Consider the following 25,480-nt stretch of genomic DNA (forward strand, 5'->3'; position numbering starts at 1 on the left):
TCAGCCCCCCCAGGGCCCCCCAGTAGTGTCGCGGTGCCACAGCCGTCGTGCAAGCTCGGGGACATCTCAAACGGGGAGCACTCGTGTGCGTGGGCTGCCCGCTGCTCTAACAGCGGATTAAGGCCGTTATTGCATGCCCCAAGGACAGGGGTACCCGAGTCCCAACTCACCGGCAGCACCCGAAACCTGCACCCAGCGGTCAACGTCCACGCTCCCAGGCTGCCAAAGCAAAGCTGGGGCAGTGCAGCACTGAGCGGGGCCGTATATGGGAAAGGCAGACCTGGAGAAGCCTTGGTAGGGATCTGGAGGAACATAAACTTGGTATTATCTCCGCAAAGTGACTCAAGACATGTCTGCGCGGCACGCTGCTTCCCAGGCTCGTGTTTATACTGCACAGCATAAACACACCCCTTAGGCACTTGAGCTGATGTCTGCCACGTCCCGGGATGATGCTCGGGGCGCTTGGCAAGCCGGGGAGCTGTGCCCTTTCTGCCGCCCTCCCAGGACGTTGCTGGGCCCTGCAGATGTGACCCAAGAGTTTTGCAAGAGCGATGAGGCTGCTGGTGCTGAGCACAGCGGGATGGGCGCTGGTGGCCCCATAGATTGCCTGGCCCCACAGCCACGCTGTGCTTCCCCTCGTGCATGCTCCAAGCCGTGGGTGCTCCCAATGCTATAGCCAGGAGCACGTCAGCCCCGATGTGCCATGAGCAGGGGACTGCTGAGACATTTAAGATTAGGCAGGAGTTCGTGTATTTGCAATGCTGGACCCATAGAACAGTAATTGCTTTTGCCAGCCAGGGTCCTGGTTTTAAAAAAGCTAGGTGACATCTCTAAAAATTGTTCACATTCTCCTCCAGCAACCAAACTGATGTCTAAGGAGATGGCCCGAAATGTGGGCATGGAATAAAGAACAGATTTTGAAACTGATAAAATGCATGCAGGTGCTCAGTCTTTTCATATGACTGTTTTATAAGATTCTTTTATTTTTGTTGTTGCATACAGTTGCAAGTAGGACATCAATGTTTGTCTTATAGTATTAATAGTACTTAATAATAATAGTAATGAGATTGGAAACATATGCTGTTTTCTTCCAGGCTTTCATTAAAAGCTATTAAAATAATATGGTGCAGTACAAAGTCTCCCCTTAAAATCCTAAGAACATCCTTAGCATCTTACAACATTCAATATAGGTCAAATTTTGAGCCTAAATTATTGGGCGGAATCATCTCATGTCACAGCCGTGAAAAAATAATTTGGGATAAAATGGAATTAAAATCTTTCCTGCTGGCGAGCTTATCAAGTAAGACAAGGGATGAATGGGCATGGAAACTTAGCCAGGCTTTCTGCAAACAGTTCTTGAGAACCCAAGAATCCAGTAAAAAAAAAAAAAAAAGATGTTTTTTTCATTCTTTCCTTGTAAAAACAGCTGTAGGATGTAACTTGTCCCACTGAGTCAGCACAGGATGAAGCAGCAAGGAGCCAGCCTCCGTAGCTTTGTGGGCTGCTATCTTCAAAGCTGAATTTGGAGGTCTGAGTGTTGCTGCTGTTAGTGTTGGGGAGCTTTCATCTCCCTCTGACAAGCGTACGAGCTCACGGTGTGAGACTGTAGTGGGCACGGTGCTGTGTTTCAAGGAATCCGCTGCCGAAACGGATGGGTGGCACGTCAGCAGCACAGCCACCAAGGGCAGGGGCTGGGTGCAACCCAGAGCAACCTTTCCTCCTGCACTGCTTCCTGCAGCGAGGGAAGCACCGTGGCAGGGGGACAGAGGAAGCCAGAGCTGTGCCATGACCAAACTTGCTGGTGATGCAAACCCCATGATGCTATTTTGGAAGTTCTCAGCTGGAGCATGCTTCAATCTTAACCTCTGCAGAGCCCCAGGACAAACGTGAAGGCAGGCGGTTTTGGATTTACAGCAGGATTACTGCAGGGATGTAAAGCACTGCTTTGAATCTCCAGGACGTAACTCACCTCATTCTGCTGCTGGACTAACAGCTGGACTGTGTGGGTACATGGCTGGGAAGGCAGGAGCTGGTCTGGAGTGGGCCAAGCCTACCAGCCCTTATTGCAATATTATATGGGGAATAGGGTCACCAAAGTCACTGGGAGATTTCTTCCTACGTGCAAGAATTGCAGGATTTGGTCTAAGCATCTGATATGAGACAGCATTTCGAGTACATATGTGGGCTGGGTGTTAGATTTTTGCAAAAATCATGGCCCAAACTCAAGCAAAGATAAGCAGGTCATGAATATATTTAGTCTGGGAACCAGTTGGAGGAAGTGCTGGTATGGAGACAAAGCCCGAGGACTTTCTGTACAAATTCTCCAGCCTGGGTGCCGTGCTCTCCTCCTGCCATCCCGTGCTGCTCCATGCCCTGTGCTCAGGTGTCTCCTGCCAGCTCCTCCCTGCTTTGCCATCTGTCCCAGGAAAAGGGAAATGGAGTGAAAAATGTGGCTTTTGTCTGAAAGCCCGAGCACATGGGAGCATGGTTCAAAACCACAAATAATTCTCCCAGCAGTCATTGAAATGCTTTCTGATTTCTTGTGGTTAGAGCAGCACTCCCTGCGCCCCTAAATCTCAGCCTTCCAGCAGCCCCGGTGAGGCCGTCAGCTCAGGACTTTCCTTATGCTGAACCCAAGCCCAGAGGGACAATGGGCAGGAGAAATGTGGCCTCTGGGAGCTCCCCGTGCTTCTTGGCACAGAAGCTGGGCGGTGATGGCTGCACGGTGACACAGAGTGCCCACCCAACGCCTCCGCCTGCTGCTGTACAGAGCAAAACACACAAAAAATGGGCAGGTTCCCCCAGTGAATTTTACCTGCAGTCTTCCTGGCAGGGTGACACGTAAGAGCTCTGTGCTCAAGAATTTACCATCCCCTCCATGTCCCAAGAACCCCATCGCAGTTCATCCTTACCAAATCCTCTCCTTAAATCATCAGGCCCAGGATGCCCAGTGCTCTTTGGGGTGAACCGTGACACCCACCACATCCATCCCAAAGCCAGGCACCACATTGGGGACTGTGCATTCCCCTGAGCTTATCTAGCCCCTCCTATTTATTACATCTCAGAAATTTGCAGGGGGCACATTTCCCTACATGTTACATATGTGAGAAATTAGGAAAGCCTTTCCCAACCCCACTCAGGTGTGTTTCAGACCACTCCTCACTGGCTCATCCATCTCCCTCGACTCCCCTCCTGCACCCCACACCTGCCAGCCACATCTGACCCGAGCTGTTGGCCCCACCAGTACATCAGCCCTGTGACCTGCAGAGGTTTTATTCTGGCTACAGCCAGCTCCAGCTGGGAGCCCTGGTTTCTCCTGGCATCATCTGCAGCAGTGTGGCCGTGTCCCCCCGATTCCCAGTGCCCGTGGCGAGTGATGCAATCCTCTTCTGTCGCTGCAGATTTCCAGTTGCAGCCTACCAACATACTGAGCCCCGGGAGGGAAACATTACCAACAGACCTCTGCTGATAACAGCATGCCTTGGGCAATGACTCAGGCTTTCCTGCGTGACACGAAGTATTTAAAAAATATGGAGCTGATTGATTTAATCGCGTGGCTCTGCACCAGGGAGGGCTGGGCGCTCGCTGCGTGACAAATGTGTGTGGTGCTTACTTGAGGGCTGGTGGATGAATGAATCAAACCCTCTCCCAAACCACGTGGCACGAGAGCTGCACTTCAAGGCGATATTAATAGATCAATAACCTTCACGGGAGGATCTTGTGAGGTGTTTTCTGGAGAGGCCCTGCTGCCGGTCAGCACACACAGCAGTGGTTTGGAGGGAGCAGGGGGTGCAGCACAGCCCTGCCAGCGCTGCGGGTCTCCCAAAGGCTTGATGACAATTCTCAAAGGAGAGTGGGAGGCCATGATGCCTGAGGGATGCAGGGGGATCGTGCACTTATTTTGGCTCAAAAAGCCCTGCAAGAAACCTCTGCTCCAGATAAAGGCCAGCAGCAAAGCAATTCCCCAAATCTCTCCCTTCCAAGAACCACCACTGCGTGCTGCACTTGCAAAACCTTCCCATTGCTTCACAGCCTCCTACAATTCATCTGCAATCATCCCAAAAACTTAAAGTCTTGCTCTCCAGTTGCCCATATCCCTGCACACGAGGGCTGCCTGCGTTGCAGCTGCCTCTTCCCCACACGCAGGGTGCAGCCGACCTTGGGAAGGACCGACACAAAATGCCCATCCCACTCAAATCCCCGAAACAGGACTTAAGCAAGACTTCAGTAATGCCTGGAATGAGTTTTCCTGCAGTGAAGTGTTGAGTGAAGCTGTGTTTCCAAAGCCAGCACTATACATGGGCATTATGCACTGACCAGCTCTCATTTAAGAGGATTTTGGTACAGAGAAGGTGGCTCGGGAAGAGGGCATGGCATAAGGCACCTTCAAAACACCTACTGTAAAAATACCACTGAATAAGAACGTAAGGGAAAGGGGAGGATCTAAGCATGCATTTCTCTATTTTTGGTGCTTTTAGTTCCTGCATTTCAGCAGCCACGTCCCCTCTCGCTTGCAGCTCGTTTGACTTCCTGCTTCCCTGCACAGCAGCATCTCAGTTACAAGTGCAACAGAGGAACCTTTGTGTGGCGGCAATTTTTTTTATTTTTATTTTTTTATTTTTTCCAAGGTGGAGATTTATATTCACATCTAGGCTTGCACAAACTTATTTCTTACTCCGTCTTACAAACCAGTGGCTGAAAATGTCGCTTCACTGCTGGGGTAGGGGGAGGCTGATGTGCCGAGGATGAGGGGCTCGGTGTGCAGTCCCTGGGGCTGCAAGCTGGGAGCAGCCATCGCTGCCGTAGGAATGATTCAGCATATACAAATGCTCAAGAACAGCAAGCAGAAGACTTGTGATGGTCTGTAATTGGAACTGTTTTGCATGACAGGCAGTAAGGCAGCCAGTCATGCTATTTTTGATGGGCTAAGAGTGAACAGCGCTACTTACGTGGCCGCTCTTTCAGATTCCAGCCCCTGAGCAGAGAGAAACCCAGCTGTGCTCCGAACCCGGTACTGTGGGAAGCCAGCTCATGGGCCCAGCACCCTGCCTACACTTTTGCATGGATGAGATCAGAGCTACAACCTGCCTAAACAAAACACACGTGAGCTGCCAGCCTTCTGGAAGGACCGATCTGTTCCTGGGACAGCTTCTCTGCTGCTTTATGCACTATGGGCCGTACTACCAAGGGTAATTTCAGTGGCTTTTTGGAGACCCCTGCACAAGGCTGCCCTGCGCTAAATGTAAGTGTGGGAACAAAACATTTAAACTCTGAAAAGCACAGATCACTTTGTCTTGGGCACAGATGTCCCTCGGAGTCCTTAACACAACTCCGGAGAGCCACAAAGGAGCGCTGTGCTCTGGGGGAGGCAGGATCTGCCCCCAGGCTGAGCGCTGCCCACTTGCTCCTGCAATGCACTGCCCGGAGCAGAGCTGCACCCGCAGCTGGAAGCCCTGTGAGGCTCAGAGGAGCCGTGGAGAGCTCGGGTTCCTTCCTTATGGCAGAACAGTTCAAGCCTCAGACTGTCTGTAGCTCACTAAATCAATATATGCATTTATCTAGCGGGAATTATACGAACGAGAGACTGGCAGGCGTAAGTACAAGAATTAATGGACTTCAGCAGTTATCCACGTGTCTGCAGCATGCTGGTGGTGGGTACCAGCATGCCAGGGGCTGGATAAGAGTAGTGCACAAAGCTTTATTTCCCTTCAACAACTTGCTTGGATGCTGCTTGGTTCAGAAAAAAAAAAAATCATCCTCACTGCTCCATCCCTGGTGCCTGAGCTGCTGGGCACCCCCAGCACCCCAAAACCACAGCCACCAGCAGCACCCCTGGGCAAACGCTGCCCGGCACGGAGCTCTGCAAGCCCTAAACCCTACAAAACTCCTCGGCTTTGGGGAGGCAGTTACAGGTTGGTTGGGCCAGCAGTGGGATGGGGTCTCACACCCGCATCCCTGCTGCCCTGGTCCCCTCATCCCCTGCTCTGGGGACCCCAGGCAGGCAAGTGGCACTCAAAGGGACAGATGAACCCAGAAAACCCCTGCTTCGGGCTGGGCAGACCCAGGGGACAACCCCTGGCAGCCAGGGGCAAGTTTGGGGATCGCTGGGAGCAGCACGGCCCGGCTGTGCCCAGCAGGCGGCGCTGCCCGACCGCGGCCCTGCTCCCCTCCTTTATTATTATTTTTTTTTCCTTTTTCTTTTTCTTTTTTTTTCTTTTTTTTTTTCTTTTTTCTTTTTTTTCTTTTTTTTTTTTTAATTTTATTTATTTTTCCTTCCCCCCACTTTTTTTTTCTTCCTTTTTTTTTTTTTTTTTTTTTTAAATATTTATTTATTTATTTATTTATCAACGTTATTGTACTCTGCTAAAAACAAACCCACGTTTAATCAGGAGCGATGGCTGCTAAAGGAAACGGCTGTGGAAAAACACCGGGCAGGGCAGATGCTGTCTCCGGCACCTCCACCTCCATTTCGGCTCTGCTCTCTGCACGTGAGCTGTGAGCAGCCCTGGCCCCTGGTGTGATGCTGTGGCTGCAGCAATGCTCACCGCTGCTCTTCTTGTCCCATCCTGGGCCACAGAGCACGAGCAGCCCCACTCATTGATGCTGAAGGACAATTTGCCCATGCTTAACGCATCAGAAAAATTGCTTAAGAACGAGTGATCCACGTGAAAACAAGCTCCTGGCAGCACTGCCAAGGTCAGGGCGAGCTGCTGAGCCAGGGCTCTGCTGAGCCGCAGCTGGGACTCAACCACCCGGCTCTTGCAGGGACACAGGTTGCCCTTTTCCTGCTCTTCTCCCTTCCCTCTCTGGGGACGTGTCCCTCCTGCCCAGCCCTTGTGCCTGCTCCCCACAAACTAGAAAGGAAAGCCGTCGGCGTTCTGCTGTTCAGAAAGGATGCAGACTTGTACGAAACCTGGGTAGGGATTTAATCGATGTGGGTTCATGCATTGGGACAGCAGGACCCTGTGGTGCTCAGGCTCTGGGCAGCCACCAGGGAGCTATCCTTCAGGGTTTGGGGTCTGGAAGCTCTGTTCTCCTGGCACAAAATCCCAAGGAGGATTTGGCCCTGGCCCAGGGCTCCAGCAGCATCTCCCCCTCCTGGCACCAGCAGTGGGGCACAGGGCTGGGGGGCACGGGGCGTGCTGCCCCACCACAGCCACCTGGCTGCTCCCAATCTCACCCGCACCCCTCTTCCTCGTCGAGCCTCTCCTGGGGCGCTGAGTGAAGGCTTTTGGGGTGCTCTGCTCGTTCCAGAGCCCCGCTGAGTTCCCTCATTCCTGGCACATCAGGCAGGAGCGCGGGAGGGATGCCGAGGTCTCTGAGCCTTCTCCTTCGGCCTGCAGCTCCTGTGCTGCTCCTTGTCCTACTCTTAGCTCTCCTCGGAGGCGTCGTGGCGGGCAGCCGAGCAGTTCTCCGGCTCCTCGGTGATCCCCGCTGAGCCCTGTTCAGCTTTGACTTTCTTTCTCCCTCTCATTGACTTCTTAGATCCTGCTAATAGCAAGATAATGATAGGAGTTAACCGCAGAGGTCACTGCGGCCTAGTCCCAAAACAGGGACTGCACAGGAGGAAGCAAAACTCAGCAAAAAAGTAGATGAAGAGAAAACCCTGAACGTCCCCATTCAGTCCTGGAGGGCTCACAGGAGCCGGTGCCTGCCTGCCCTGGGGGCACAGGCCCATTTTCCTCCCCATTGCTCCAATCCTCTCAGATTGCCAAGTAAATCCTCTCCCCCAGCTGCCGTGGGGCTCACAGAGCTGGCAGCCACCCCCCGAGGGCTGGGCACGGAGCGAGGGGCAGTGATGGCCCATCAGACAAGGCCCTTTTATGCCTCAACATATCTTTAATTTGCTCAACACTGCCCTTTCTTTACTGAGGGTGCAAAGAGGGCTAGGAGCAGGATATTTCTGACAGGGCAATATTTAAGGCTTTGACAGCCACGCTGGCTTATCCTTGCCCTTATCAGGAGCCGTTTTCTGCTTATTCACCTGTAGGAAGCGTGGGCAAGACACATTCCTTTGTCAGCCAGGGAAAGCCTCCATGGCCGCACTGGAAAATCAACAGGGCTGGCAGAAACCTTTCTCCGAGTGTCAACAACTCGTTGCTGGGAATTTGGCCTTCTCCGATCGGCTCCTCCCTGAGCAGCTAAGCAAACACGGGGGACTTAGACCTGTTAGCTTAGGTGCTCCGGGGCGCTCTCCTGCCCACCCTGCCCCTGGCTAACCATTAGCAGGGGCTCCTCTGGCTGCAGAGCCGACCTGTGTGGTTTATTTCAGGGAACCGAACGACTGCTGTGTCATCTTGGTCAAAATCTGTGTGCAGCGTGGCATTTTTTCATCATGGTGCCCTTGGGTTTGCCCCTCAGGAAGCGGTTGAGGTTGTAGCCCTGAGCTGATGGCAAGAGGAATGCCTTCTCCCTACCTTTTGTCCAGGGATCCTGTCCTCTTTTTCTCTTCTTCTGTAGCGCGTGAGCTCTGTCTTTGGTGCAAAAGTATTTCCCTTCAGCCTGGGCTTCTTGCAGGACATCGTGCTCACAGGGGGCAGCCACCTGCACCGAGCAGACGAGCAGTCAGCCTACAAACTGCCCCGATTTCCAGGGCGCTAACAGCCAAGGACCTTTGTGACCACAGCCACAGAGTTGTGACAAGTGCTGAAACCTATCTGGAAAGAGTGACATCGCCACCCCTCAGCAACCAGCTGGGTGACTGTGGAAATGGGGCTTGGCATGGGGTGGAGGAAGAGCCACCACCTCCCGCAGGGAGCCGGGCAGGGACAACCTGTCCTGCACCTCCTGGTGCCTCTCAGAACAGGAATCCCTGGTCTGAAGGCACTGCCAGGCCCAGGCAGCCGAAGCCAAGGGGCTGGGAGAGCAAACCAACCTCGCTGTCCGTCGTGTCTGCCTCATCGGATTCCTGCTGCCCGGACTCAGCATCGTCGTCATCTGTGGAGACATGAAAGGAAGGGTTTTGGCTGGCCTGGGGCTGGCAAGCTGACGGGCATGATACAGAGCCACTGGCTTGTTGTTACTGGGTGTTTCCATTCAGGACACCTCAAAACATGAAGACGTGTGGCATTTAAAATCCCAGACTTCTCCTTCCCACTTGAGACACGGGCGGTGAGATGTGTTTGGGTATGAAAGAGCCAGAAAAGACCACATGGAAGATGCCAAAGCTGGCTGGTGGCTCCTGCTGGGGAACATGCGCCAAGGAGCACTGGGAGGAGAGGTGGTGGAGTCACTTCCCTGCCCAGCAAAAGAGTTTTTTTTTTTTGCTGCACAGGTTCCCTGAGGCCACACAGCCCCAGCACATCCCTGCACACACTGGGCACACATCCAGCCTCTGCACGGGACCAGCCAGGGACCTGGCAGCACCCCGTCTGCACACCCCACATGCCAGCCAGCCCCACAGCATGCCGGCAGGGCTGGGGATGGAGCTGTGTCCTGTCCCCTGCCCGATACCCCGAGCACCCCATCACTTCTTGCCCTAAGCCTGCTCCTGGCAGGGGGGCTGCAGGCTGGGCAGCCTCCCTCCTGCCCCTGCCCAGGGGGACATCGGTGCCCCCTCTCAGGCACCCCAAGAGCCCCGGTAGCCTGACCCCATCCTCACACCATCCTTCCGGGGGCTAAGGTTCACTGAAAAGTGCAGAAGTATCAGAGCATTGTTTCCTGGGCTTTGTGTCAACCTTCAGGTGCGGGCTGAAGAAAGTCCTGCATTTTCCCACACCCAGAATGTAATCAGCTGAAATTCTTCTGCCATGATGATATCTCCCTAACATGTAAATCACCAAGGACTCCCCCCCCTCCTTTTTTTTTTTTTTTTTTTTTTCCACCGTGCAAAATCCCGCTCTGGAGAGTGTTCCCAAACCACTCCGACACGCCCAGACCAACTAATCCAGGCGAGCTCAACTTTCTGGCCGAGCCTGTAGGGCCGGTAGGGCGCAGGTCCCAGCCGACGTGCCTCCTGCTGCGCTCCGCATGGCTGCTGCCTCCCACCAAGGGGGTAAAACTGCCCCCCTGCCCCACCGTGGTCAGCAAGGAGGAAACAGCTCGGGCTGGGGTCACTGCTCAGTTTGGGGATGGAAAGGGTTTTTATTGGGGATGGAGAATGGAAAAGGGGAGAGTGCTCCCTGTCCTGCCTGCTGTGGGTTGCAGCATCCCTCCCTCCGTGCTCAGGGTGAAACCCCAAGTTCCCTGAGGGTCAAAAAGAGTTGGGAACCAGGAGCACCCGGTCCCCTGGGAGGGTCTCCCATGCTGGTTAACACCCGCTGTGGGCTGCAGGGACTGCAGGTGGTTGCAACAACCAGCACAGGCTGTTCCCTGCTGTAGGATGCCTCCACGCGGTGCAGAATGTGCCTTTGGCTCTCGCCTTCTCAGATGTCACGCTTGCCTGGGGCTCCTTACCTGGTTCTCCCATGTGTGCACTGGCAGCCAGTCTCACCCTGGGCTCTGCGAGGGCCTCTGGGTCGCTCGGTGTTGGCTTGCTTGTAGGATGCGTCCGGGAGAGAGCGAGCTGTAAAGGGCAGAAATCCCATAAATGCCTGCAGGTGCCCTAGCTATAGAAATGCTGCCTCCACAGGCGGGAGAAAAGGGCTGTCCCTGGCCCCTCTGTGATGATGGTAACAAATGCAGGGATGAGAACCAGCTGGTGTGGAGGGAGAAAGGCTGCTGTGTGCCTTTCTGCTGAGCCAGGTGGAAAACCCCATCGGCAAACGCGTGCCAGAGCCACCTATTCCCAGGCCATTTCAGAATGGGACATTACCGGTGGGTGTAATGATGCTGACACCGAGCACTGGGCTCCCAACAGCAGGGAAGGAGCCACGGGAGTTGCCAACCCGCCTGGTACTCACCATAGCTTCTTCCTCCTGCTCCTCCTCCTCCTCCTCCTTGGCAGCACCGTGCTGCTCTGCCAGCGGTGCCCGGGCAGTGCTGGGCCAGCTGCTGGGGGGACGTGAACCATCTCGTTCTGCCCCATGCCGTCCACAGGGGATGTGCATGGGGCTGCCCCTGGGGCTCGGCCGTGGGCTGCCAGCCTCCCGTGGCTCCCTACAGTCCCTCCAGCCCGTTTCCCTGCCACGACCAGCATCCGACAGGTCCAGAGGTACGTCCACACCATAGTCCCTTCCCGCCTCTGCCTTTTCTCGCTGCTCAGAGCCATCCCGGCTCAGCCAGAGCTCCTTCTCCTCCTTCCCATCCACAGCATCCTCCAGAAAGGACCTCTCCTCCTTGCACCCCCCCATGATGCTCGGCCACGGGGACAGGGGCCGCTCCTCGGGCGCGGATTTCGGGTCGCTCTCCGCCCTGGCCCGTTGGCTTTGCTGCCGCTGATGCAGGAGGAGATGCTGCAGCCGCTCCCGGTGCTTGAGGAGGTGCAGCTTCCCCTCCAGGTGCTGGTCCCTCATGTACACCACGGCGGCGGGGAGTTTGAGCAGGGCAGCACGGTCATCCCAGTCGTCGGGGGGCCTCATCCTGCCCTCGCTGTCTTTGGCCCTGAGCAGGTGGCCGGGGAAGCTGCCGTCCCTGTCGGCCGGGGCGCAGTTGCCCGGCAGCCCCAGCTGGTGCAGGGAGAAGTGCCTGTTGAGGAGGCAGAGCTGCTCTTTCCGGGCGGTCAGTTTTAGGGTTTCATAAGACGAGGCAAGCTTGGGTGAGTCTGGCTTGGCTGCAGTTAAATAGCTAAAAGAAACGGGGATAAAGGAAATCACTCCAGGACAGAGGAACAATCCCCTAATCACCGCTGGGAGACTCTCAGAGTGTGGTGCATGAGCCTGCCCATGCAAGCCAAGTCCTGGCTATCACTTATTTTTTGGCAAGGGCCCCACCACAGGTACCCCCCAACGGGCTGCTTGGTCCATGCTGGCTTTGCTTAGCCCTCTACACCCTACAATCCTGGGGAGGAGAAGCCCTGGGAGGTGCTGAGCCCTGCAGAAGAGCCCATTAGAATAGATAAGGAGCAGCAGGGAGGGCAGGCGGGACCGGCACCCGCTGGGGCTGTCTGAAGATGAAGGAGCCCGGGCTGGTCGGGCTGGATTCCGGTCATTGTTGCTGGTGTAAACTGGGAGACCCCCCCCCAACCCCTCTTCCCTGGGGCTGTGGGCATTGCAGGATGTCTGCAGAAGAAGGTGGGTGAATACCAGCCCCCCAAAAGGGACAGGGGCAAGGATCTGTGCCTGCCCACCACCAGCCCTGAGTGGGGGACTCACGGCTCCAGGCTGGGGCTGCGCTCCCTCTCCGGTGGCAGAGGGGTTTTTCTTGCCGGGGGGGACACTGCTGCCCCCGAAGGACTTTTCTCCAGGAGGCACGGTCTGGAGCCGGGTCTCACCAAGGCGATGGTCCCGTGCAGCTGGTTGGAGATCCTCTGGGATGCCTGCGGAGGGAGCTGAGGGTGAGCTGTTCAGCAGCACACAGCAGGGCTCCGGGTGCTACCCAGATCTGTGCCAGCGTGAGCACAAACTACTCCTGGGTGCTCCGTAGAAATAACATCTTGCCATCAGCTTTTACACGTCTCCACCCCAGAGGTGCTAAGAAATGATCTGGTACAATTCCAGCCACCAGCTGACCTGTAACGTTGCTGGGTTTCCCCTTTGTGCTCCCTAGCAGGACCCAAGCTTTGTTCCTTATTTGCTGGGTGCATTTCCAGCAGAGCCCCAGCTGTTACGCCAGGACATCGTGATCTGCATCTCCTGCCGTGGAGGGCTCACCACATGTTCTGACTTGATTTCTCCCTGCCTACCCAGAGATGTCACCGAGCCTTCCTGCGATCCCCATTAATTATCCTCGCAGCCTGCCCGCGGCCTTACCAAAACCCCACTTCACCTGCTCTCTCAGTTTTATTGTGGCATTCGGGTAAGCAAAGCCCTTGCCAAAACAAAAGCATCCGTGTGGGTGTGGATGTGGGCTCGGGTTCCCATGGCGAGGAGCAGGGCTCCAGGTCCTGCAGCCTCATCCCCCGGTGCCCAACATCTTCCTATCGCTCGGCACCCCTCGGCTGACACACGCTGTGCTTCAAAGGCACGGCAGGCTGACATCAATGCATGCCAGCCCCTCCGAAAATACCCATATTCATGATGCTGCAGATGGAGAGACATCTGTGATGCTCTCGGGCAGGGCTGCTGTGGTGTGTTTGTACTCCATACCCAAACCCTCCACGTTTCACATGCTCTCCAGGCTTTTCCATCATTCACAGAGCTCCAGCCTCTCGTTCCTGACTACAGCTGAGGATAAGCTGCCCTGAAAGGTGGGTCAGCGTGATCTCCTTGTGACCAGAGGTTTCCCTAGCAAGAGAGGAACCAGCGTGATGGGCAGAGGACTCGGGGATGCTGAGTGCATTGTCTTGGAGGGTAAATATGGGAGCAAACCAAAGAGGTGTGCTCTCACCATGGGAAACAGGAGCCTACGCCAAACCCTAAATGCTTTGCTTGTAGGTAGTGGCGATTTCTGCACCTGGCATTGGGTAGGTTCCCTACTTGGCCATGGCAAGAGTGTGCTGCCCAATTCTGGCTATTTGTTTTACCCCCTAAATGCCTCCTACTCCTTCTCTATCACCTTATACCCCTCTTGATCCTGTACAGATGACCACCGTAGTGGAGGGAAGACCTGAGGACGTCAGGCTCCCTCCGTCACTCACCATTTCTGCAAGGCTGGCCTCCTGGAGGACAGTGCTTGGGGAAATCCTACTGCTTGGAGAGCTTCTCTGTCCTGCAGGCTTTTCTGCAAAAAAAAAGACACAGCCACCCACTGTGATGGTCCCACAGAGCCACAATTTCCTTCTGCCTCAAGCCAGCATGTGAATGCAGGGACCCTCTGCTGCATGTGTGCTTGGCACCAAGGCTGCAAACACCTCGAGAGGCAATGGGAGACAGCAGCACCCACCTTCACCCAGCTCGAGCCCTGGCACATCGTGGTGGGTGTCCTCTGCTGCCCTGTGAGCCCCTCTCTCGCTGCTGGTGTTCCTGCTCGCTGGGGACAGTAAGGCCAAGGGAGAGCTGGGCGCGGAGCTGCTCTCTCTGGGGACGGCTCCTGGGCATTTGGTCCTGTCCCTGCGGAGAGGGGACACAAAGGAATGAGAAGGGACAGAAGAAGGAAATCTCCAGGTTGAGAGCCACTGTGCTGGCAGCTCTGAGCTACAGAACCTGATGTATAAATATACATATCTATACACAATGTGGTTATACCGGCTCCTCAGCCTCCTTCCCTTTCAGCTTATCACTGGCTCGGCTGCAGTCTGCAGCATGGGACGGAGCCAGCGCGACAGCTCAAGGTCTGATTTCCCCACCTGGCCGTGGGTAACGTCGCGGGAAGCCGCAGCGTTGGGTAAGCCAAAAGCCAGCCGTGGCTGTTGCAAGAGCTGTGTGAGAACCCGTACGTCCCCGCCTGGGCTTTCAGCCTGGCGTAGGGGTGGATTCGGGGTTTGGGGCTGTCAGCATTTGGAGCTGGTGGAGCTGATGCTCTCGGTCCCCAGGAGGGAGCCGCTGTGAGTCTGAGTCCTACACCCATGGCATGGATCAAGTCCTGGTTGGACTTTGTGCCAAGACATGGGTGTTTGGGTGAAAACCTTCCTGTGCAAAGGAAGGCAGAAGCTGGCAGGAAAAGCAGAGCTGGCACGCTTGGCTCTCAGCAAACCCAACCGGATCGGCAGCTCCGAAACTCCCCAGGCCTTGAAAAGCATCAGGGTGTAGAAGTGAGAGCTTCTCTTTGAGCAGGTCATGCTTCTGAGCTCCAAAGACAACACATTTCTAAACTAATCCCTCCGTGCTAATTCCCCCGGACTTTAAACCTAGAGGAACGAGCAGGTTTGTATTTATTGGCCTGCCCGACGGGTTGCACAGGGCTATGCTGGGACACCAGCCTGCTGGAGCAGCTCCTCTCTCCTGCAGCCCCTTGTGGTCCCATACATGCAGCTCTGCCTCCTGCATGAAACTCATCTTGCTGCCCGTGGATGCTTTTCTGGGAGCTCTGAAATCCCAGGGTGAGGTCTGTGGCCAAGGCGAGCAGCCCAGGGCTTTACTTCCCATCCCCAGTTCCCCCTGGGGGTACCTGAGTTCCCCAAAGGCTCAGTCCTTGGATCCATGTGAAGAAGGGAATGAGCAAAGTTCAGTGAGGACTTGCAGCATGACAGGTATTTTGCTGTCTTGGCTTCTATGGGAATCCATGGGAATTAGGTGCTAAAGACCTGGGCTCACCCAGACACAGCCCTGCTCAGTGGCAGGAAAGCCTCTGCAATACCAGCGCTGCACATCACGAATGACACCCAGAAGAGCACTTACTCCAGGCTCTGGAGCCTCTTCAGTTCTTCCTTGAGAGTTTTATTCTCCTCCTTCAGGCGGCTCATTTCATTAGCTGCAAAGAGACAAGAGGAGAACTGCTATTTTGGGTGCTGCACGGAGCAGGGCTGCAGCCCCCATTCCTTATCTCTCATTTTATTGCAGATACAGAGGGCTGCCACCCCCAGCTCCGCTGCTTCTTGTGTGGTTTCCAGATCTGATTTCTCAATACCTCCACTCTTCCATCACTCCCTCCCTCCTCCCCATCACCAAACACCTCCTGAGTGCGCAGGTATTGGAGTGGCTCCCATGCAAATATCCAAGAGAGGCACTACCTGAGCAAAGACCCAGCCAGCCACAGCCAAGCTTACAGCAGATCTTGGTACCTACTGAGGATGAAGATGTGCTGGAGGCTCTGGAAGTGGGAGGTCTCGTACTCGTTCTGCTTCTTTTTCGCCAGCTCCTGGGTGACCATGCATCTGTCGCAGAGACCTGCTCGCAGCCTGGATGAAAAGCCATGGCCGGGAGCGTGTTACCACACATCCCCGTGGGAAACGAGCACCACACACGTGCAGAAGGGTGCACACCCAACCCGTCACGAGACATGTGAGCAAAATTGTCAGCACTCACGCAGCCCCGTGCTTCCACCTCCCCACCACCCCTCGGTTTGGGGAAGCTCCCCTGTGCCAGCCCGCCAAGTGGCAGAGAAGCTGCTCAAGTGCTACAGCCCGCTTTTGGGAGGCACCAAAACCCAGGCTGTGCCTCTAGGAGAGCGCACTCACTGCCACCGAGCAGTGCTTAGCTGAAAGTTAAGGCTTACCTGTTTTCTAGCACTTTGACATTTTCTTTGAGGACCTTCTGTTGTTCCCTCAATTGGTGGTTTTTAGCAAATAGCTCTTCGATTCTCTGGGCATCACTAATGTGAGAGAAGACCCAAGAAAAGGGGGTTACCAGGCTTCTCCCCAGACCTGGGGATTTATCGTCACCCAGTCAATGGGACAGGTTTCTGCTCTGAGTGCACTGCTCACGCTGCTGTAGCTCAAAGTGCTTTTACATGGGCAGAAAACAAATATGTTGGAGCCGGAGCCCAGGGAACAGCCCAGGTGCTGCCCTTGGGAGTCAGCAGCTTGCTTTGTCCCATTTTGTTGCTTCCCAGGAAACACTGTAATTAATGAATGAATTCCCAGGAATTAATATAACTTCTCATGGTGCCCATGGGCAGGCAGGTGGGAGCCCCAGCTGCCCCTGCTGGGGACCTGCATGGCGAAAGGCACCAAAATGCCTAAATCTGGTGGAGCCCAAAAACCAAACGGTGCTCTCTAAAATAAAGAACCTCTTCCCTGGGGCTTGTGGCCTTGGCGGGCACCTCAACAAGACACAGAAGTGCCTGGGAGGTGTTTAACCGAGCAGCGTGACCTGGCCCTGCACCACGCCGGGACGTGGGCACTGTGGGGTTGGGCACTGCTCACCGGCACTTCTCCGTCGTCAGCTCCGTTAGCTTGGTCTGCAGCCCTGCAAGAATTAACAGAGACAGAGAAGGGTGATTAGTGCAGATTCCTTGGCAGCTCGGACACAAAAGGCAACGACCTAGGTTCAGGAGGGTGTCTCATCTGGTAGGAACCTCACTGCTTCCAAACCTTATTCCTGAGAAAGGCTGACGCCTGTGCTACAGGGCAGCACGGTTTGATGTAACTGGAAAAGCTGTGCAGAATGGGAGCACATTTTGGATTTCCACTGTTTAATGAGTTTGTGTTTCCCCTCCACCCCTGAGAAGTCTGCTTCAGTTTTGTTTCCAGTTATTTCAGCCACGCCAGGCATCTCCCAGGTGGGCAGTGTTTTATGGCTGTCAGGGCTGCAAAGCAACTTGGAGAATATTTACAGCTCAACAAGAATGGCTTTTGGTGATGGATCAGCAGACGGTACATTCTGTCAGATCCATTTTATGCAAAATAGATGTAAACATGTGGTTTGGATTGCTCAATGGTTTCCTCTAACTCTCACATGGCCTGAGATTACACAAGACAAGAATGAATTCGTAAGCCAGAATTGTTCAAAAATGCTGTTGTTTTGTTCATAACGCTGATAGTGGGAATTATTTTAATAGGAAAACAATTGGATTTGGCATTTGTTTGCTTAACCCAGTGGTTCTTATTTCAGTGATGTATGACCGGGAAACTCCCTAGAGGAATAAACTATCCAGCCTTACTCCAAGGTTTTCTGTAACAGAGCTTCCAACCCTGGCTACTTCTGCCTCACGGATTATTGCATCTTTCCCCTTTCCCTCTGATCCCTTAGTATCCAAGCCATACCCCAGCCCTGTGGCCTCGGAGAAGACACCCAGCACATGTATTCCTCACTGCTTGCACCCTTCTTCAACCTTCTCTGAAGTCTGCTTTCGTCCAGGTGTTTTCCCAGCACTTTTGGAGAACGTGGGTGGGAACAGCATCACCACCATCACACCGGCAAGTCACCTTTGTCACAGACCATGGACCTTGGCCAGTTTATAAAAAGACTTCTCACGTTGCCCTACCTTGAACTTCTTTCTCATGAATTTCCTTGAGCTTGTTCAGGAACTCTGCAAAAGTGTCCGTGGTCATGTTCAGGGCGGTGCCGTGCTCCCAGGCTGTCTTGGAATTGCTTCCTTCCAGTATAAGGATGCCCTTCTCTTTTAAATTATTCAGATTTTAGCCTAGAACAGAAAAAGTGTCCATTAAAAAAAATAATATATATTTATATGTATATATAGTGTATATGGTGTTTTGCAAAGCCTTAGAAACAGGACAAAGAAATACCTGCCCAACTGCAGAAAGCAAAATAATTTGCTAACCCCTACATGCAACAAAAGTAGCATGCTCGCCAGGAGGAGGACTCTCAGAGCTGCCCACCCTGCACCAGCCCAGGGCTGGGAGCACAGACAAAGCAGAAGGGCGATGGCTTGGAAAGTGGCATCGCTGCAGGGCATCGCGGAGGGCTCTCACCCTGCATTTGGGCAGGAGGGGTGTGCAACCTGGGCACCCAGGGAGCACCCTCGGGGTGTGCCAGCAAAGCCTTGCACGCCTGGTGACCACATGAGCTGCACCACAAGAAGAGGGACATCCCCGTGGGAGCCTTCAGCATCGCCACGTGGGAGCTGTGCAAACCCATGAAACATCGCGCCGGGCAGCTGAATCATGGCCATTAATCCCCTTCCCGACAAAGCCACTTAAGCCACGTGGATATTAATGGGGAGAAATCTGCCCCTCTGCATCTCAGAGGTGATGGGCTGGAGTGGAGCTGTCAGGACTGGAGTTTTGTAGCCCCACAGTGGCACGGGGAGAGCCTCGCAGCCGCCGCACGCTCCCCTTCCCTGCCGGCACCCGCACGCCTTTATCTGCATGCAGAGCAGAGGTGTGCCTGATCGCCTGCATATGCAAGATGTGGGCATGCAGAGCTGGAAGAAGAAACTTTCCCCTAAAGGGTCTGATTTTAAAAAGAAATGAGGCACGCGCCGGCGAGAACAAGCAGCAAGCTCGGCTTGCGTGCTCTCCCCACGCTCGGCTCGGTGAGACGGTGACCCAAAAAGAGCCGGGGCGCATCAGGGCTCCGCTGCAAACCCGGCTCCTTGAACACTGACCTGAGCAACTTGCCTTGGCTTTTAAGCAAATCTTGTACAAATAGACCAGAGATTTTGCTGTTTTGGGGAAGAAAGAAACCCCAAACAGCTTTGCTCCCCCTTCCCTGGGCACAAAGCTGCCTTTCCCAGGGCTGGGTGCTCCCTCCCAGCCCGCAGCGCGCTCCGGAGCGCAGCGTGGCTTGTTGCGGCTCGCACAGCTAACAGGCTGGCTCGGGATCAGCCGCCGTGAAATGGGATTGGGAAGCGATCTCTCCTGCTCAACCTCAAGAACCATAGCTTAATAACGAGCCAGGTGAAATTACAGCCGGCTCATCTCCCCAAAAAAACCCCGACAAAAAGATGTTAAAGAGAGTTCCCTCGGTGTGGCTGGCAGCTTCTGGGGATTGCTGAGTCCTGAATTGGGTGCTGCCTGGGGCGAGGGGCAGGTGCTGAGATTTTCCACTGCCTCTTAGGGCTGCAACCCTGCGTGCTGGCTGGGCAGGCTTTGAAGTGCTCAGGCACTCGTTACCAGCACTGCAAGTGGGAAGGTTTTGCACCTGGAAGCAAAGCCACCAAGGGAGTGTGGGCTCCCGTAGGCTCTCCCTGGTGCTGGATCAGCCCCTGCCCACGCTGCCGTCCCTAGCACTGCCCTGTCCCGGTGTCACCTTCCCCATCCTGCTGGCATCTCGAGCAGCACACGGGGACATTTTGGGATGCAGCTGGGATGTCCCAGGAGGGCCATGTCCCATTTTGCCTCGTTCCAGCCTGCAGCCTGGCAGACAGAGCTGGGCTTGGTGGTGGTGGGAGCTGGGGACAGGCAGGATATGGGGCCAGGTCCCCATGGGCCATGGGGCAGAGCCCTCCCAGCAGTGCCGCGAGCAGCTGCAGTGACTCAGCGCCGTGGGCAGAGCCTGGCAGGTCAGGATCCGGGGCTGTAATTTTGGCTGGGGTGTGGGCAGCAGCTCTGCTCCCCGCGCACAGCTGCAGCTGTGGCTGGAGAGAGGCTGGGACTCCTTGTCCTGATCTTCTCAGCACCCCTGAGTCAGCAGGGGATGCACGACCTGCCTGGGGGTTTGGTCCTGGGCCTTTGCATGGGAAAGCTCTTGCAAATTTTGGTGCTTTTTGAGCTGCCAGCATCTGTCCCTGTCTGCACAGGGGACATGAACGTGGGACTGGGGAGGACCTGGAGAGGGCTTTGGGTGTCTGGTCTGTGCACACCCACAGTTACAAGGAGATGTTGGGGAGCATCAGCCCCCACATCTCTGTGCCCAGGATCCATCCTTTTGCCCTGGCAGAGCAGCCCTGCAGACAGCCCGGGCTCTCAGCAGTTTTGATGTGCTCCCTTCTTGCCCTGTGTGCACCAGCCAAGGCGCGAAGCCGCAACCCCCTGCTCCTCCTCCCTGCTAGGGAGGATTTATTGAGGCAGATTTATTGATGAAGACCAGAGCACAGAGACCCCGAGACAGGGGTTTCATTTACAGCCCCGAGCCCTTTCCCGAGCTGTCACTGTTAATATATACCCGGCGGCGCTGGATGCAGCCCTGTCATGGGGCTGGGCATATTTCATGGTGACGGGTGCCCTCTGCACACACAGCCCCAGTGTTGGGGAGCTCCCCCACCAGCCCCTAAATCTGGCCACTTTGGAAAAAGCCCCAGGGCCAGCGATAGCTTCACTCCCTTGTTCTCCTCATGCCTTCTTTCCTCTTGCTTGGGGAGGGAGAGCCACGGGGAGGGTGTTTCCTATCCCCTGCCATGGGGTTTGGGAAGGGACGGGCTTGGGAAGTGCTGCCTGATGTTCCCAGGTCCCCGTCCTCCCCTTCGCATCCCTGGCACAGCCGGCGGTGCTCGCATCCCTACCCTCAGCACCATGTCCTTCCCATTAGCAGCTCATTAGCTAAATGAGCTTAAGTCATTATAAAAAAATAAATTCGGGACTCTGAAGTTCTGACACTGTCGGATCAGCTGAGCTTAATGGCTTTACAATCAGATATTTCCCCATCAGCAGTGGTTCAGCTTCACGTTGGGTTTATGCACTGTGCCTTTCGCCGTGCGTCTGCAGGGCAGCCCCGCTCTCGCTACCCAAACTTTCTTCTGTTGGCTACCCCGCTATGATCCTGGTCTAATTTTAGAAGCATAAATTGAATTTATACTCCGAAAAGCTGCCTGATCACTCATGGAAAATCTGCAGTGCCAGGAGTATTTTGCAGGCCGGCGTGAAGCCGATCTGCTTTGCTGATGAATTGTGTGCTTGGCAGGTTTGGGGGGGGGGTTATTTCTGCTGGCATCGATTTCTTTGTACAGCCGATGAGCGTGGCACGGGCTGTCCCACCGAGCACTTGCTCTCTGCATACCGGCTGTGTGTGTGGCTGCAGGGTGGGGGCTGGCATATTGCAACCCCCCCGACAGGAGGGACAGGAGGAACAACTTCAGCTCTCACCTCCGCCTCGCACAACCCGAAAATCCTCGGTGAAGCTGGGCAGGCCACCTGCACCAGTTTTTAGCTTGGGGTGCTGGCTGGGGATGCTGGCTCCCAGGCCATCCTGAGCCCCAGCTGGGCCACGAGGCTGCAGCCTCCCCTCCAGCCCCCAGTACGTGAACATACCCAGGAACTGGACTTAGGATTTAATATAGGGGGTGAGCATTTATGGGATTGAGGCAGGCATTTATAGGATCTATCCTTGCACCTTCCCCAGCTGGGAAGGGGGCTTTGCCCTCCTGCTCCCCTGTCCCTGCCATCAGCAGCTCCTTCAATGAGGCTTAGCAGCAAATTTCCGTCCTGTTCCCCAAATTGGGGGGGGCACATTTGGACCCTCTGGCCATGCTGTGATGCTGCCCGGGGCACGGTGGGCTTTGGGTGGATGCACGGGGAGTGAGGGCAGGGCTGTGTGCCTGCACGAGGGCTGAGAGTATGAATGAAAATAGTCACTTATCTGCCTGTGCATCTCGGGATAACCACAGCTTCTATAAACATTGCTTAATTAACACCTCAAAATGCTCTGGGAAGTGGGTAATGAAGCATTATCGCGTTTTTCAGGTGTTTTAATTGAGAAGCGGTGAGGCTCAGGGAATAGCTCAAGGCTCTGTCGGGAGCAGAGGCGCAGCTGCCTCCTCCCAGCCCAAAGCACCCAGAGCACCCAGCGCTCCCTTGGCCTCCCCCTTCCCCAAAAAAAGCTAGTGGGAACAGGCAGGAGCTGCCCTGGGGAGCTGAGGAGCGATGGAGTCAGCCCACGGCCCCATTACGCTGCATGCATCGTAGCACTTTGGTCCTGCTCTCCCCTCCTTGATGGAAGAAAACCTCGAGAGCAACATGCCCTGGAGCCCATGCTGCTCCTGGTGGACGGGGAGCCTGTTTCTGCCCTGGGTTTTATCCCGCAAAGCTCCTGGATTTTATCTCTCAAAGCTCCTGGGTTGCTCTCGCCCTCCTGGGGGCTGAGCAGGGCTGCAGCAGCACCGGGACACCTCAGGGGCTCTCCTCTGCTGGGCCAGCTGCTGGAAACCAGCTGCTGTGGGCATCTGCGGTCCTGCACGAGCAAGCAGGTCTCGTATGGGGCGAGGGGTGTGAAAATCCATCATAACCATGCTCACATAAACTGGCACCTCTGTCCCTGCTGTGGCACAGTGTGCACGGCCATCCTCAGCCAATCTAAAGCAAATGAAAAGAATAAATCTCTCTCCCCTGGATACGACGCAGATAATGAAGTCCTTAATTGAATCAGCTTTTCTCTTTGGTGCTATTTATAATAAACCTTCAGTCCCGCAGGACCATACTGGGTGCTGGTTGCACTTGGCTGGGGGCGAGAGAGCTGCGGTGCTTCTCCTCCCCAGGAGCTATATTAAACCCCTGTATTAAACCCAGGTCCCCTGCTGATGGGGATGCTCAGATGGGGGATTTGGTGTCTGATTTGGGGTGAGGGGCAGCCAGGGGGCTGCAAAGGACCCTTTTGTTTGCAGGGATCTGCTCCAGGTGAGCTGCGCTCAATGCTCTGGTGTTGGGTAAGAGCTCACGCCTTGGGTTTCCCTGCACATTCCTCACGGCTCTCCCAAAGCAACAATGAAGAAATCTCAGGATTTTGTTTCTCTGCTTTAAAGGCTCCTTTTGGGCAATTTCAGCAACAAGAGGATTTCAGCTGTCATGCAGACGGGGTCTCCTCAGGCCGAGCAGAAGCAGAGCAGGAAGGGTGGATGCTTTCTGCTCCTGGCCAGGTGTGGGAGCCAGGTTCCCATCACTGAGAGTGGTACAGGAGCACGCTCGTGGGGATGGGTGGCAGAAATAAAGGACCTGCCTCCAGAAGTCCTGGAGAAGCTTTGATGAGAGATGCCAAGGACTAATTCCCCTAAACCTCCATCCTGCAGGAATTCCTGCAGCTCACGGCAAAACAGGTGGGAGGTCTAAGGGAGGTCAAGAGCCCAACACCTCAGATTTGGAGGAAAAAACCCACCTGGCTGTGCCTTCCTTGCCCCGTACCGCAGCCCCCAGCTGCAGGCAGCTTTGCAGCAGAGCCGGGCAGCTCCTGCCCCAGCCCCCGCCGCGGCGCAGTGTGCAGGCTAGCTGGGACTTGTGCTCCCTCGCCGCTGCTGAGCGCATCGGGGGCAAAGTGCAGGGGAAGATGCCGTCTTTGGGAAATATTTTGCATGCCCAGATATTCTCTTTTGCTGTTCTTAGGCTTGCTCAAAGCCACGCTTTCTCCCCTGGCTGCTGCATCTGAAGATAAAGGGGTGCTTGATCCTCTCCAGGGCTCTGCAAGGAGCTCTGCTCTGTCTGGGCTTAGCCCTGTTGTGGCACCACGGCTCTGCCCCGCACGGTGCCATCCCAGCAGGACAGCCTCAGCCAGGCATTTTTATGGGCTGAGGCATCTGTTTGTCCCAAATGCTTGGTGACACATTGCTGATGGGGACACTTTGCTGCCCAGGCTTTTGAAACAGCACCACGTGCTAGTGTCCTGTGCCCTCCACCAGAGCACACGCGAGGATGTGTGCTTGGCTCCCCTGAGAGCATTTTCAGGGCTTTCTGCATCGTTGGACAATCCCAGCAGCAAAATCAGCAGCAAAAGCAATGTGTGCAGACACAGTCCCCCCCTCGTCCCCCCATCACATCCTTCAGCCTGGATTTAAGGGAGGGGAGAGCAGTCTGTGGGCTGCTCCGTAGCCCTGGCTATAGAGATGTGGTCAATTTGGGGTGGGAAAACAGGGATGGGAAGGGAGCCTGACAACCCCACTGGGAGCTATCTGCTGCTGAGTGCACGTGGTTAGGTGCAGCCCAGCGTGAGATGCTGCTTGGAAGGGGTGAAACAGGGCGATGCCCCAGGAGCTGGGTGCTGACACCCAGGGCAGCGGTGCCACCTGCCCAGGACAGGCACTGCCACCACCCCCTGTGCTCCTGCGGCTTGTCCCGGTGTGACCGAGGACGTGGCTTTGTCACAGCCCCGGATATTTGCTCAGAGAAAGCCTCCAGTCCCTGCTCTTTAAATCCAAACGTGACTGGACTCCCGACTGCAGGCACACACCCCGACACCGTAACCTGCCCTGACGCTCGTGCAGATATTGCACTCATCCCGAGCACGAGCTGGATACCATTAGTTCTTTGCATTTCAAATCCCAGCGACTTCCCACCGCCCTTCCTGCCCAGATGGAGAGGCCAGAGGAGAAGGTTTTGCTGGCGAGGTGAGCCCAGTGGTGCTGGGCAGGGTCAGCCCTGCTCCCCACCGACCCATCCGCCTGCTCCCTGCAGCTCCAGAGCCGCCGCTCTGCTGCACGCCTGCAGCTCCCCGCCTGTGAGGAAAACCCAAATCACTTCCACGAGCCCAAAGAGGGGACAGAAAAGAAGCAAAAAGCCATGCCACTGCCCCTCGGATGGCAGCAGGACCAGGCTCTGCTGCCGGCACCAAGTGACAGCGCTGCCCCAACCAACGCTCTGCGGTTTTAGGGCATTTCTCCAAGCACAGCCCCCCCGGCTCCCTCCCCAGCTCCGTGCGTCGGGTGCCAAGGGACAGATAAAAATCGGTGCGGGCACCGTACTCACAGCGGGGGGACTGCCTCTGGGGTGTCTCTCCCTCGACTCCTGTGGCTCAGCTAAGCCGGGATCGGGACGGTCACCTGGGACCCGGGCGGCAGAAGTGAGCAGTGTGGGTGAACTCGCACAGACAATAAGCCATAATTTTTTCTTTGCAGTCCGACTGGCTCTGCTGGTTTGCGATTCTTTGCCCCGGCAGCAGAAAGGAGGCAGAGCGCGGCCGGAGCTGCTCAGCAGGTTCTGCTGTAGCGCAAAAAAAAAAAAAAAAGCGGCAGGACCAGTAGGGTTTGAAGCCAAGATAGAGATTTGATTGTTTTCCCATAATTACAGCCCAACCTGCGCTGTTGGTTGGAGTCAATCACATTAGCAAACAGACCCATTTAAATCACTCAGCCACCATTAAGGTGGGAATTTCTGCTCTTTTACGTAACGTGGCCCTTTCAGAGAGGAAGAGCAAAGTGACAGTGGCATCTTGTTCTACTAAACCCTCGATGTCGCCTCCCTGCAGGGCCATTTCTTGGGGGGGCAGCGTGCACCAGGGGCTGCCTTTGGCCTCATCTCCCTGCTGTGGCAGGGCACAGCACAGGGCACACAACACGGCCATGCAGCAAACAGCCTGGGACAGGA

At 55.3% G+C, this 25,480-nt stretch overlaps 1 protein-coding gene across 2 annotated transcripts; it reads right to left on the minus strand.

Annotated features, from left to right (window-relative positions):
• Positions 1-6,473: 6,473 nt before the first annotated feature.
• On the minus strand, positions 6,474-25,081 carry RBBP8NL (RBBP8 N-terminal like). Of its 2 annotated transcripts, none has more exons than XM_068700819.1 (14): positions 24,863-25,081; positions 17,782-17,940; positions 16,721-16,763; positions 16,072-16,167; positions 15,642-15,754; positions 15,255-15,327; positions 13,861-14,027; positions 13,616-13,698; positions 12,192-12,355; positions 10,842-11,664; positions 10,396-10,504; positions 8,876-8,937; positions 8,418-8,544; positions 6,474-7,488 (listed from the first exon to the last, which is right to left on the minus strand). In XM_068700819.1, the coding sequence occupies exons 2-14, from the start codon at positions 17,846-17,848 to the stop codon at positions 7,370-7,372; spliced, it is 2,046 nt and encodes a 681-aa protein (XP_068556920.1). In that variant the 5' UTR covers positions 17,849-17,940; positions 24,863-25,081; the 3' UTR covers positions 6,474-7,369. The 2 variants fall into 2 exon arrangements, with proteins under 2 accessions (XP_068556920.1, XP_068556919.1); XM_068700818.1 differs by having other exon boundaries at positions 6,474-7,491.
• Between the last annotated feature and the right edge of the window lie 399 nt (positions 25,082-25,480).

This window comes from Anas acuta, chromosome 16, assembly GCF_963932015.1.
Source record: "Anas acuta chromosome 16, bAnaAcu1.1, whole genome shotgun sequence".
NCBI classification, from domain to species: Eukaryota; Metazoa; Chordata; class Aves; order Anseriformes; family Anatidae; genus Anas; species Anas acuta.

Excerpts from the sequence above, each read along its gene's own strand:
- RBBP8NL (XM_068700818.1), bottom strand. The coding sequence starts at position 17,848 with ATGACCACGGACACTTTTGCAGAGTTCCTGAACAAGCTCAAGGAAATT. Across the intron at positions 11,665-12,191 it reads CGCAGCCCCAGCCTGGAGCC|CTATTTAACTGCAGCCAAGC; the intron begins GTGAGTCCCCCA and ends CGTTTCTTTTAG. Across the intron at positions 8,938-10,395 it reads TGCACACATGGGAGAACCAG|ATGACGACGATGCTGAGTCC; the intron begins GTAAGGAGCCCC and ends ATGTCTCCACAG.